This window comes from Pristiophorus japonicus, chromosome 2 (assembly GCF_044704955.1).
Source record: "Pristiophorus japonicus isolate sPriJap1 chromosome 2, sPriJap1.hap1, whole genome shotgun sequence".
Taxonomy (NCBI): Eukaryota; Metazoa; Chordata; class Chondrichthyes; family Pristiophoridae; genus Pristiophorus; species Pristiophorus japonicus.
The window spans coordinates 86,219,190-86,233,689 of NC_091978.1; the positions used below are offsets into that span (position 1 = coordinate 86,219,190).

The 14,500-nt window shown below is 39.6% G+C and overlaps 1 protein-coding gene and 1 non-coding gene across 5 annotated transcripts in view; both read left to right on the plus strand.

Moving 5' to 3' along the window:
* Positions 1-14,500, plus strand: part of zfr (zinc finger RNA binding protein) — a 68,297-nt gene that overhangs the window by 17,229 nt on the left and 36,568 nt on the right. For all 4 annotated transcript variants that reach the window (XM_070868314.1, XM_070868298.1, XM_070868290.1 and 1 more), the window contains 3 exons: positions 9,312-9,600; positions 10,721-10,844; positions 11,678-11,896. In XM_070868314.1, coding sequence (XP_070724415.1) covers positions 9,312-9,600; positions 10,721-10,844; positions 11,678-11,896 — 632 coding nt within the window. The remainder of the gene's footprint in view (positions 1-9,311; positions 9,601-10,720; positions 10,845-11,677; positions 11,897-14,500) is intronic.
* On the plus strand, positions 4,605-4,715 carry LOC139252878 (small nucleolar RNA SNORA66). The gene has a single exon (XR_011591672.1). It is a non-coding gene; the product is annotated as a small nucleolar RNA SNORA66 (small nucleolar RNA).

The following is a 14,500-nucleotide window of genomic DNA, read 5'->3' on the forward strand; positions in this document are numbered from 1 at the left end:
CTTATTATCCAAGCAGTATGTGGCCTCCTTATTCTCCTACCAAAATGCACCACTTCACAATTAACTATATTGAAATTCATTTGCGAATTGCACGACCATTCTGCAAGTTTACTAATGTCTTCCTGTATTTTGTCGCATTCTTCCTTTTTATATTAACTACACCTCACATTGGTGTCATCCACAAGTTTTTAAACTGTACTTGTGATTCCTGAATCCAAATCTTATTCATGTAAATTGTGAACAGTGACCCCTGTGGAACACAACTTCCCACCTTTTGCCAGTCTGAGTAGCAACCCTTAACCCCTACTCCCTGTTTTGTAGCCAGTTTGGAATCCTTGCTGTCCTATGACTCCATAGGCTCTGACCTTAGTCAAGAGTCTACCTTATCGAAGGCCTTTTGAAAATCCAAATATATTCCATCTAATACATGACCATTGCCCTTTTTTCTCTGTTGCATGCGGACTCGAATTTTTAACTATTAATTCTTAAATGAAGGCCTTAATCATTTTAATACATTCGGCCTTTAGGTATTGGTTTTAAGTCAATTCATAAAGCGGTGTAGACAAATTAATTTTTTTTGTCATGAGCTCAAATTATTCGTTTCAGTAATTTTATTCAAGGTAGTTTCTAAGTACAGGTAATTCCTAATTCTAGTGTTTTCTTTTCTCAACTTCTGCCAAGTGTAAAAATGTTTATATTTTCTCTATACAATCCTTTATACAGAACACATGCTGTTACTTGGAAGGTGGTAGTTTTACCTTTCACTAGCTGATTTGTAACCACTATAATATGTAGTAAAACTTGCACTGTATGTACATGAAGGTTTTCTTGTTAACTCAATAGATTTCAAACTTAAAATGCCAACCTCACTTAAAATACTAGATTCCTTATGAAATTAGACATGCCCAGACTGCCCGTTATGCTCTTGCATCTGGATGGAATAAGGTCACTTGCAAGTAATTTTTGTTTTTATAACTAGCGATTTTTGGCTTTTTGAAAAAAAAATCAATTTTATCTCTCGAATCTTTCCATGGCATGCACTGTCTGGTTGAAGGACTGACAGGGACCCTGGCTTCAGGTTTTTGCCAATGTTGGTCTGTAATAAGGTGTTACATGCACAAAAGTGGCTTCCGGTATTCTTTTCCCTGCCTTCCCTCCCCTTCCTCTCCCCATCTCTTTAAATGGAATAATGGATACGAACCTGCATCTTAGCATTTTGCCACCTCATTGGAACACTAAATTCTCTGCATAGCTGTTTTCTGGATTATTTTCAAACTGGCATGGTAAGACCCATTTGTGAGTTTGAATATAAGTGATGCATTAAATTGAGCAGCATTCATCAAACCTTTTGCAAATCAGTGAATTACATATGTGTTTTATGCACTCAAATTGAAAATATAACTTGGTTTCCTCCTTCCACTGTTCAATTTAAAATGTTGCATTATAAGAACTTTATATAAATTCCTGCTTCGGGTTTACGCCAGAAGTTAACTTTAGCCAAATTCAAAATTCATGTTTCAAAAATGCATAGAAGCATTCAACAAAATATACTGTAGCTTTAAGAAACACTTTTTCGTTTACCATTGAATACATGCTTTCTTATTTTTGGACTGCGTAATTTCGTGCAACGTTTTTATAAGCTGATTACTGCTCATGTTGCTTTTAAATAAGGTGTTGAAGGAGTGTTCTTGACCAGCCTGTTTTCCACTCATTGTTAAATCATGTGAAAATCTTGGGCACTCTTTATTCTAACTTGTTTTCTCTGAAAACTTGTCATTTTGGTTCTGTCTCTACAGGGAGATGGGCTGCTGATTTTTCAGGATGCAAGTGTCATGTGGGAAACATGAACACAATTTATATTGACATTTGGGCTGATTCTACTGCGTATCTAGCTGCTGCTACATTTGGACTGGTTCTGCTTTGTATCCTGCTGTTGCTGCACTTGGGCTGGTTCTTTTGTGTATTCAGGTGCTACTAAACTTGAAAAGGGTCTCACTTGACACACTGGCTTGGATATTGACCTTTTATTCCAGGTCACAGCAAAGCAACTCAAGTATGCCACTGTCCTGCGTTGTATACAATCAGAACCAGTTTCCATGTAGAGACACTCCTGCATCAAAAATCCAATAAATCCGTGCATGTATGAGTGGCTGTGTCACTGTTTAATGCAAGTGCAGTGGTCAATGATAGATAGAAACAACTTGACTTTCATGACATCACACGGTGCGCACGTTGACATCACAATGTAACCCCACTTTTTAAAAAAGGAAGGAGAGAGAAAACGGAATTGTAGTCTGACATCGGTAGTGGGCAAAATGATGGAATCAATTATTAAGGATGTCATAACAGCGCATTTGGAAAGTGGTGACATAATAGGTACAAGTCAGCATGGATTTGTGAAAGGGAAAGCATGTTTGACAAATCTTCTGGAATTTTTTGAGGATGTTTCCAATAGACTGGACAAGGGAGAACCAGTTGATGTGGTGTATTTGGACTTTCAGAAAGCTTTCGACAAGGTCCCACACAAGAGATTAATGTGCAAAGTTAAAGCACATGGGATTGGGGGTAGTGTGCTGACGTGGATTGAGAACTGGTTGGCAGAAAGGAAGCAAAGAGTAGAAGTAAATGGGTTCTTTTCAGAATGGCAGGCAGTGACTAGTGGGGTACCGCAAGGTTCTGTGCTGGGGCCCCAACTGTTTACATTGTACATTAATGATTTAGATGAGGAGATTAAGTGTAGTATCTCCAAATTTGCGGATGACACTAAGTTGGGTGGCACTGTGAGCTGCGAGGAGGATGCTATGAGGTTGCAGAGTGACTTGGATAGGTTAGGTGAGTGGGCAAATGCATGGCAGATGAAGTATAATGTGGATAAATGTGAGGTTATCCACTTTGGTGGTAAAAACAGAGAGCCCGACTATTATCTGAATGGTGACAGATTAGGAAAAGGGGAGGTGCAGCGAGACCTGGGTGTCATGGTACATCAGTCATTGAAGGTTGGCATGCAGGTACAGCAGGCGGTTAAGAAAGCAAATGGCATGTTGGCCTTCAGAGCGAGGGAATTTGAGTACAGGGACAGGGAGGTGTTGCTACAGTTGTACAGGGCCTTGGTGAGGCCACACCTGGAGTATTGTGTACAGTTTTGGTCTCCTAACTTGAGGAAGGACATTCTTGCTATTGAGGGAGTGCAGCGAATTCACCAGACTGATTCCCGGGATGGCGGGACTGACCTATCAAGAAAGACTGGATCAACTGGGCTTATATTCACTGGAGTTCAGAAGAATGAGAGGGGATCTCATAGAAACGTTTAAAATTCTGACGGGTTTAGACAGGTTAGATGCAGAAGAATGTTCCCAATGTTGAGGAAGTCCAGACCAGGGGTCACAGTCTAAGGATAAGGGGTAAGCCATTTAGGACCGAGATGAGGAGAAACATCTTCACCCAGAGAGTGGTGAACCTGTGGAATTCTCTACCACAGAAAGTTGTTGAGGTCAATTCACTAAATATATTCAAAAAGGAGTTAGATGTAGTCCTTACTATTATGGGGATCAAGGGGTATGGCGAGAAAGCAGGAATTGGGTACTGAAGTTGAGTGTTCAGCCATGAACTCATTGAATGGCGGTGCAGGCTCGAAGGGCCGAATGGCCTACTCCTGCACCTATTTTCTATGTTTCTATGACTTAAGGGTGTCTCAAAGTGCTTTAAAGCCAATTAAGTACTTTTGAGGTGTAGTCGCTGTTGTAATTTAGGAAGCATGACAGCCAGTTTGCGTACAGCAAGGTCGAGCAAACAGCAAAGTGATATCTGATAACCTGTTTGTGATGTTGGCTGAGGGATAAATATTAGCCAGGACACTGGTGAGAATTCCTGTAATCCGCTTCGAAATAGTGCCATGAGATTTTTACCACCTGAGAGGGCAAACAGCACCTCGGTTTAATGTCTCATCTGAAAGATAGCACTTTCTGACAGTTCAGCACTCCCTCCGTACTGCACTGGAATGTCAGTCTAGATTTTGTGCTTAAGTTTATAGAGTAGGACTTGAACCCATAACCTTCTGACTCCGAGGTGGGAGTGCTACCACGGCTAACATCTGTGTCTCGACATCTGTAATGCTGAATCTGACTTGGCATGTTTAGTGGCCAATTTTGGGAACTCCAAGAACCTGTTGAGAGATGGGTTGATTGAGCAAAATTAGGATGCCAGTGCTGCCATATTTCCAAAGGTCGGCACTTTTATTTTAAACAGTTACACCAGCTGTAAAGAGCCCATATTTTAAGAGTTGGCAACACTAATAATATAAAAGCTTCTTATGGAGTTCCTTAGAGATTTAGCTACTATCTGGATACCTGAAATCGGAGCGATTCCTTGCAGAGGGGCAGCTGAGTTGGTGGAAGATCATGGATAGGGAAATTAGTAATAATGGTACATCAAGAGGTAACAGATTTTTAAATTAACATTACTTGTATTGGGGGATGGAGCGAGGTACTTAATTAACCTCTCCTCCACCACTTCTTTAATTCTCGTTAGAAGCTTGTTAATGGCAGAATTGTAAAAACGTTTCTTTAATCAGGTTTTATAGTGTAACCTACTAGGCAGGTACGTGTCGGCAAACTAGATCACTAGCCCTGCATGATGTTGCTGGAGCGAGGGGAACAAGTTTGCTACATTAAATTGTAACTGTGGTAACAGCAACACTCCAACTAGCCAATTCAATTTATTTTGGCTAGTAGCACTGTATCACATACAAAATAGAAAGTGACGCTGTAATGGATTCTTCCTGTTCATTGTTGAATATTCTAAAGGATATTTCAGTATTTAACAACAATTCCTTTTGATTGCTAATCTTCCTCTACAGCATTTAAAGTATGTTTCGTTTAAATGTTAGCTATAGATTCCTTTTGATTTTTAAATCTTCTATCTGCAAAAATGTTGTTGAATATTAAGTAGCATCATGTGGGCATTGGAACACTCCATTTCAATCAGTGTCTAGCATTATTCATTTTGATTATTGACAATTCACTATGCACTGTAGCAAACATTTTCTGAGCATTATCTTCCTTTACTTTCTTCCTACTCGCACCAGGCTTTTTTTTTTAAACGAACCTGAGATTCACAATCTGTTGTTTGTTCATCTAAACTCCGTTTCTTCATATTTTTAACATGGGTGCTCCTGGATTCCTACCAAGAATTATGTTTGTTCTTGTGGATCCATGCAAATTGAATCTGGGTAGTCCATGTTTTTTGCCAGTGTAGACTTGGGAGTTTTTCATTTCCCCCTCAAATATTTGAGGATCATGAACATTCAGATGAAGAATTTTGCACTCTTGTAGTTTTGGCCATCAGAGACCTGCTTTCTTCTCTCTCTACCCAAAGCAGAGTCTCCATTTCTATTATTGTCTGCATCACATCGTAGATCTCCATTAATGAAAAGTAAAATATAGTCCCATGAATGTAGAAAGTAAGCTGCTGCTGGATAGATTTCTAGGTCCGTAGATAATTGACGTGTTTAAGATGATGAAAGGACTTAATAGGAGAGGAACTCCAGTACAAGGGGGCATGACCTTAAAATTAGAGCTAGGCTGTTCAGGGGTAATGTCAGAAAGCACGACACAAAACCCACACATCCACCCCCACACACATTTTGGTAAAGGCAGTCACGATGTTGGGTTGGAAAGGAATGTTAGAGATGGAACAATATTTGGAGAGGGTGGATGGGTTGAAGGAGAATTTTTTGAGGCAGGTGATTGCAGTTTTAAAGGGGAGGGACATGGTGCTTGAGGAAAGAAACCCATTGGTGATGCCAGATAGCTTGGGGGCAAGAAAGGGCACTTGAGAGGATTGAGGGAACAAGAAATGGCTCTCGTAGGCAAAATGAGCTTTGAGAAGGCAGGGAAGCGATGCATGAGAAACATGGGGTTCCTAGATTTAGAGTGGGTGGCAGACTTGGGTGAGGGGCTAGTTGGCATGAGGGAGGACTGAGGGAGACCCTGATTGTTTTGTGAAGATGTGACCTAATGGAGAAAGAGATCCAATTTGTGGGTTTACATCAGTAATAAAAAAATAATAAAATGTGTTTTGATATGCATCAGTCATGTGTCTTGTCTATTTTTATGCAAATAGCTGCCCTTCAAAACAAATATTGGAAACTAAAGGAAGTTGATCACTGCTGATACCATATTGATTGGAATATCTAGCCTCTGACTAACCTGACTGTCTGTCTTTCTTTTATAAAGACAATCACGTATTGCTGGATGCTTCTGACCTGCAGCATGAAACTTAAAAGCTTTTTCCAATCTCTACAGTTCACTTTCCGAACAACTAAGTGATGAAGGAATTAAGACTTGCCACTAATTAGACTTATCATCTCAAAAGGATCAAAGCAAAGCAAACCATGTCGCAATATTGCACCTTATATTACTTACACACCTGTCATAAACACTATCTAGCCATTAGCAATGCAACAGTACATCAGCTATAAGATAATGGTGAGTTTATCATTCATCGATATTGAATAGAACAGTGGTTTGATTAAGGAATATTCCCGTAGACTTTGCTTTAAGTGACTGTTGATGCCGGTTAGTTTTAAAACTAAATGCAAGTAGGTTTTCTGTAGTGTCATTAAAAAAAAATTATCATGAAATAAGTAGGCCATTTAAGTTAGCCAGTTGGTGATTGAAACCGATATCGTATCTACTGTTTTGGGATATTCATATAGGCTGCTTTTGAATCTTCAGAGATGGATCTAGCCGGGTAGCTCCCTGGAAGTACAAGAAAAGAATATCTAAGGTTTAACTGCAAAATAATACTGTAGCATAGCAATTGCATTAGTTACTTTCAAAGTTGCTAGTTTAGTATCTACTGTAAGTATCTAATTACAGTTACATATTTATCATCTGTTGAAAGAAGTTAAGTCCAAACTAGATCTGATATTGTAATAGATCCCGTGGCTATAACAATTTTCCGCAAGGTTTTCACTTTATCCTAGACTTGCTCTCCACTCTCAAAAAAATATCTAGATATCGGGGCCAGTGAAGACATTAATAATCTAAAATACAGAAGCTGCATTGCATTGAGCAAGTGGGGCCAAAAAAACCCAGCCAAAAATGTAACTTTCTTAAAGTATTCAAGATTCAAAATTGTTCTAGATAATTGAGCAATGATGTTTGACATAATGGCAAAACTCTAGCATCTGAATGAAATTGGGAGCTCACGAACTGTTAGGGACTCCTTTAAACATGGGTCTTTTCTGCTTCAAAAAAATAACTTATAATGATGCAAGGACATTTGTCTAGTTGTTCACATCGGTATGGGGTGGATATTGATGTATTCTGGTTGAATTTCTTTGGCACCGTGCTTTGATCTGTCTTTTCAAAGATGGGAAAATCCCAAAGCTGGCGAAGCTTGTGGTGTGTAGCTCATGTCCAAACAATTCCTCTTCGTGGATCAGGTTACCTAGGTATGCAATAGGTGACCTGATCCACATTTCTGCTTTCTGGTCCACATTTGATATCCAGGACCAAGTTGTGAGGTAGGCATGTGGCAAAAATAGGATATAATTTCAGGGCAGGCTCCAATATACAGAGACTTGTGTATATTGAGGCCTCATCAGTGAGTGCCCTGGAGGGAAGCCAGGCATCAGTAGGCACATCTTTGTCAAAGTCCCTTGTATGAGATCTGAGTTAAGCAGTTAGCAAAGTGCAAGTCTGGTATGTGGCATTAGATTTTAATGTCAAGAACATAGAGGTGGCTGATGTTTGAGTGTTGCCTTGTGCACTAAGCTGAAAGCAGTTTCTTGTGCAGCTGATTAGGAAACTGAGACTTGGGACAACAGCTGCTGGAAGATGTCAACTGGAGGTCTAGTATGAAAACATTGGCTCGTATACATTCAGGGTTCGGTGATTAGGTTGAGGAGAAACAAGCAAATACTGCTGAGGTTCTGCACTAAAATGTTGGATTAGGTCTAGTGCAGGTCCATGTTGTGGTCAGGGGGATGGTGGCAGTGTGTTCTCCCATTTTGTGCTGAATTGTGCTGCTCGTCGTAATGCTGTGAAGAGCTCCTGATGCGTTCTTTATGCCATGTCGGTGTTCAAACTCTTGCTTGTCAATTGTCTGACGAAATAATGTCCATCTTCCTGGGATGGTGAGGGGCATGTATGTGGCAAGGAAGTAAGCAGGGTTACTTTGGCCTAGCAATAGAAGTTTAGAACAGGGTGAACACTCTGGTTGACTTGATAATCTGAAATCTGAGCCATGTAGGTCTGCAGTTTAGGCTCTGCTCATGCTAGACTAGCCAGCTTGGCTTACTAATGTAAGCTGGTGCGTAGATCCACTGAAATTCTTCCCACTCTGCTCCAGGTAATCATACAAGCTAATTTTCTAACACTAGGATGGTCCTAACTGAACAAGCAGTGGATGCTTATCAACGATCTTTGGTGGGTTGCCTGGCTTTAGCTGGCTAAATTCTGCTGGTATTTCTGCTCCTGCAATAGGATCCCTCAACTTTGGCTCTGCCAATCTATGCCACAGCTCTTTGGATTTGAATAAGTGGGATGTGGCCCTAGAAGGAGTGTGTGCAGCCCATATCAGACAAAACAAATTATACGTGCATGGATTTCTCAGCTCGGTTTATAAACTACAATATGATGCTGGATTTTTTGTGCATCAGACACTCATCACCTCGCCCCTCCCAATGTTAAAATGGAAAAACTGAAACAAACATGCAAGTGTAACTATTTACCCATAAAAGTACTTTTTTCTTCTCCCTGCCACTCTTGATGGCAGTGGTTTATGGAGACTACAGTATTGGGAGCATTGGTGTCCCCCAGTACTTTGCACAATCACCCATCCTCCATCTGTTGGCTCCGATAATGATTGTCAGAAGGCTCTTCAACTATGGGGTAGTAACCGATTGATCTGTCTCCCTCCATCATCTTTCTCCATACGTTTTCCCGTACATGGATCATTGAATATTGATCAGGGTATGAACCCCTACAACCCCCTAAAGAAAGCCCAATTTCAATTCTGATCTGGAACAAGTGTTGCAGGTTGTCAAGTTTAAAAGTGCAATGGAGTAAAGAAACTTACAGAATGCAACTACTAGAGCAAAGTACTTCTACTAAATAGAATAAATTTAAAACTAAAGTTTTATGAAACCTATTAAAATAATTTTCTGCACTTAAAACATCACAATCCCTATCAATTCTTGCAATTCTAAAAATAACTATTATGACGTTATGAACTTGTGGCATCACTGCTATTTGAAAGTTTTTGAATTTTCTAAATATTAAAAATTTTTTTGTATTTTTGACTAGCCAACAGCCGGCCACTGGCATTGCATACTCCCATCCAACCACAGCTGGCAGCTACACAGTCCATCAGGCCCCAGTAGCTGCTCATGCTGTGACAGCAGCCTATGCTCCAGCAGCTGCTGCTACAGCAGCCAGACCTGTTCCTGCTGCTGCTGCAGCAGCAGCAGCAGCTGCCGCCACAGCAGCCTATGGAGGGTACCAAACAGCACATACTGCAGCAGACTATGGATACACACAGCGGCAACAAGAAGCCCCTCCACCACCTCCACCAGTCACTTCGCAAAATTATCAGGTACGACTTAAATATCGAATAGTAGTAATTGTTGTTAATGTCATGTTGATCATTGTTCAGAACAGTAATTCTGTTTCTGCCAGAGATACCTTCCTCTTTCTCCTCTTTATTCTACCCCCGCCCAGGAAACAAACACAGCAATACCAAGTTGGAGAAGCAGTGATGAGCGGTAGTCACTACGTGTTTTGTATAATTTTTCATGTAATGAAATACCTTGTGGGTTTGTGTAAATTCAAACTCTTTGTGTTGATGTGTTGCATTTTGAGTCTGCCAAATTATGTACCAAATGTTCCACCACAAGGATACAAAAACATCATCATTATCAAGGGTGGGACAGAGAAGGTTAAGGGGGAATCTAATAGAGGTTTAAAAATTTAAAGATTTTCAAGGGGTAAATAAATTACCATTAGTTGAAGAAATGTTAACAAGAGGATATAAATTTATCAGAAGAATGAATGAGGAGCTGAAAAGAAAATTTTGCACAGAGTATTAGAACAAGAAATGGTTTAGCATAAGTGGCTTTGAGACCAAGACTTTAGCATTTTAAGAGAATTGGCTAAATATTTCAAAAGGGAAAATATAAAAGGATATGAGGAAAGAGCAGCAGAAGTAGATAGTGACAGATGTAGAGCTGGCACTGACATGGTTACTCCATGCAATAATTTTTAATGATTTTAAAGCTCCTAGTATTTTAATTTTTGTTTAATCTCTTCATTCATGGAATTATATTTGCTTTCTGGGTTATAACTGTTTGATGTACCAGGTTCAAAACTACCATCTAGTATCCATTCAGTTCTTATTATGAACAGTAGTGATCAGTATACCATGCAGATGATTTGTCAAGTCATTTTGTAACTAAGATTTGAGCGGAGTTTTAATGAATGTCAGTTGTGTATGCCTTTTGTTAAGCTTGATGTCTTTTTTGAACCGATAAATTGATACTGTGTATTGTGTTCTGTATTGTGTTCAAAATTGACCAGTAATATGGATCTTGATCTAGGGCACATCACCCACATTAAAAGTAATAGACCTAAATTTATTTTAAAGACATTTATAAAAGAAATCCGAACAATGACTTGGCAACCTATCCAGCAGTTTCAATTGAATCTTTTCAATTTAGGACACCTACACATATGTGCGTTCCACAGCGCCAGCTATAGCCTATGACAGCAAACAGTACTATCAACAGCCTGCTGCTGCAGCTCAGCCGCAACCCACTGTCGCAGAAGCCTACTATCAAGCTGGTGAGTCTAACACTGTTAAGAAAATAGTAATCAAAGTAAATTATGGTGTGATCTGTAACCCACAAATATCAATACATTGAGTGTTGGGCCTGTCTATGTATTCTATGTATTGGTATTGCATCTAAATGACTAAGTATGTTCTCAAGAGTGAGAACAGAAATGTTGATTAGACTACTGAACTACTTTTATAAAAGAAAAGCACACAGTTGATGAGCTGTTTGATAAAGCAAATATTTATCTGTCTGGATTAGAATGGTATTCTTGTTACCACGGTACGCCTTTTAAGTGCTCTTTCCTTGTAGTTTTGAACATGCCAATGTGTTTCCCATTCTATGTGGATTGAGTAAGACATTGTAGAAAGGGGAGTTTCATAATTGAATATGATTCCTGTATGGGCCTTTTTTTTTTTCTTTCTCCCACTTACTCCCACCCACCCCTAAAATGAGAGTTGCCATTTAACATAAGGAAGTTGTTGAGTGAACCACACTTGCTGATTCCTAAGGCTCATTTTGCTGTTCTGTTTGGGTGACTCACTCATCTGATACTTTCAGCTAGGAGAGCAGACTTCAGGACTGCCCCAATTGCTAATCCATGATAAGACTAAAGAGGTAAAAATATGAATTAAAGATAGATTATTATTGCAGAATTTTTAAGCCGTGTATCCTCTGAAGTGTATTGAGTGACTGGTTACTGTGGTTGAGATGGAGCAATAGAATTAGGATCTGTGTATTTAAGACATCATACTTACAAGTTTTGAGGGAATAATGACACGTCCCCTCCTGTTAGCATTCTTTTAAATCTATTCTCAAAATTACTAAATGATTTTGTTCCAGCTGCCAAGGCAGGATATAGTCAAGCTGCGACGCAATACACACCAGCTCAACAGACTCGACAAGTGACGGCGATAAAGCCAGCTACACCAAACCCAACGACTACCTTTACTGTTTACCCAGTGTCCACAACTGTGCAACCAGCTGCTGCAGCAGCTGCCACCGTGGTTCCGTCCTATACTCAAAGTGGTACTTACAGCTCAACTGCTGTGACTTATACTGGTAAGGAGTCAAGTATTTCAGATTCTTGTATGGATCTTGGATTCTTAATACAAATCTTCTTGAAAGATTTTTACTCCACTTTTTTCCTGTTGTGGTTACATCTTTTCCCCCATGTTTCTATGTTTGTGCTTTTTATTTGGGCAACATACACACACAAAGTATCTTCTGAAGAGTTTCTTTTCTCTCTGCCACCTGCAGGTGACCTGCTCCCAGGCCTCTGCTGATGGAAATCTGAGCCAGCTGGCAGGGGGCATACAGGAATGGTATGGAGATGAGATTTGGAATTTTTAAATTTACACTAATGCCCCGTACAAAATTGGGATAACTCCTGACCTCCGCACATTGGCTTCTCACAGCACCTTGGCTGAAATTGGGACCACAGTGCTGTGGCAGATTCAACCTGTATCATCTTCCATTGTATCATCTTTATGTTTTTGACTGCTAGGTCTGCATCTCCTAGAAATGTGGGTCCAATTTGCTTTCATTTATCTAAAAGTCAGTATTCCATAGTTTTATGAAGTTTGAGATTGAAATAACAGGCTTCAATTTTGCAGCAATTCAATTAAATATACAGGTTGTGATATGGTTTGAACCTTGTGTTTGATGAATTTGTTCTGAATTCAGGAGACATAGTCTCACTTGTCCACTTAAATGCTTGCTGCTGACTGATGCAAGACTACTTGGCTTGCATGTGTCAGTCTGTAAAGTATAGTTGATCGCAGCTCTAGCCTTTAGGGTTAGGGAAATTTGTAAATTGCATTGCATCTTGTATCTGCCACATAAATAAACAAATGTTATACTTTAAGTTGGAAATCAATGTGGATTAAAATGATTTAAAACTTTTGGGTTTATATATATCTCAATCAATTAAAATGTTGAGAAATTAATTTTGATGCATGCTGATGTGAAAGTAGAATTAGAGTTGAACTGTTTCCCATAGCTTGATCTAAATGTAGTTTCAGACCCACGGATTTGTAAATGGTGACTCTAATACTCCGTGCTTCCAGCCCCAGACTCGAACTAAAGTATCCTCCATTGCAGTTAGGAATATATAACACCAATTAACAGCGTGAAAAATAATCAGTAGGTCTTCAGTTACTTCTAGCAACTTCAGCTACCAAAAACTCATGTAGCAATTGGATTCACTGGTGCCAATGATTTCAGGTACGGTGCTCGTGGCTGTACTTTTTTTGAATTATTGGGTAGCCGTTATTTCCCTTTGTGTCCCTCAATACAATTATTTAATTTAGATTTTTTCTAACTAAAGGGGAAGACAGATAGGCCCCTCTCGATGCCTCTTTGAATACATTTGAGAATTGAGGATATTGATTATTTCTGCCCCAACATTTCTGGTGGCTCAGTATGGTGCTGTTTTGTCTTGAAGATGAGCAATTTAATGCAAGCCTTAAATACTCTTACAGGCCTGTATAAAGTGGGTAAAGCAAGATGATTGGGGGAGATGGTTCAATGCTTTCATAGCGGACAAATCGAACATTTTAAAAAGCATAATGTTGAGTATGAGGGATAAAGAGTTAGCTTTATTATGCAGCGTACACGAGACAATCATTACCCCAAACGGATTAACAAAATGAGAGATTACTTCCACAAATCCTGCATGGAGGTGAAGGGCTTTGCTGAGTCTGTGTAGAAACATGTTAAAAGGATGGTCAGATGAAAGAGAAATGTGGAAAAAGCATGGCTATAGCTCCAACTACCAAACAACTTTATATTAAAAAAAAAGACAGGAAGAAGATATGAGAACCCCCGAGAGGATACTTGTGTGGCTGCATTGGAAGTGTGCGTGTGCTTGCATGTGTGAAAACAGGAAGGAGTGGTGTTGAAATGCACAGCATGGAAACCGAACTTCCTACCATCTGCTTGCTCAGATTGATATAAAAGATTCCATGGTGCTATTCGAACAAGAGCAGGGGTTCTCCTGGTATCCTGGCCATCCCTCAACCATCACCACCAAAAACCAGATTAACTGGTCATTTATCTCATTTGCTATTTAGCTGCTGCATTTTGTCTACATAACAGTAACTGTTTGTTTTTAGTTGGTTGTAAAGTGCTTTGGGAAGTCCTGAGGCTGTGATAAAACACACATGCCAGTCCTTTCATTGAATAGTAAAGAAAAAGCAAATCTGAAACACGACTTCAAGCTAAACTGTGACCATAGGACAAAGTTGAAACTACTAAACGACAAATTTAAGACTGATCTCAGGAGGTTCTGCATATAGTGATCAATGTATGGAATAGTCTTCTCCGTAGTGGAAGCCAAAACCTTGCAACTATTTAAACAGTTGGATTCTGTGATTTTTTTTGTTTTTGTTTTTGTTGTTGTATGGATGAGCTAGGATTAGTTGCATACTTTTCCATATCTATTTATCTTGTGGGGAAAAAAACATTATACCTGGGTCGGAGAGGAATTTTCCAGATTTGTTTTCTCCCTTGGCCATGGGATTTTTATTTTGCCTTTCCCAGGAGATCACATGGCTGTTGGTAGGTGTTGTAAATCGTAATTCGTAGATCATCATAGATCATCATGGCTTTTTAATGGGGCAGACTTGACTGGGCAGCTGGTCTTTTCCTGTCTGTCTTTCATAT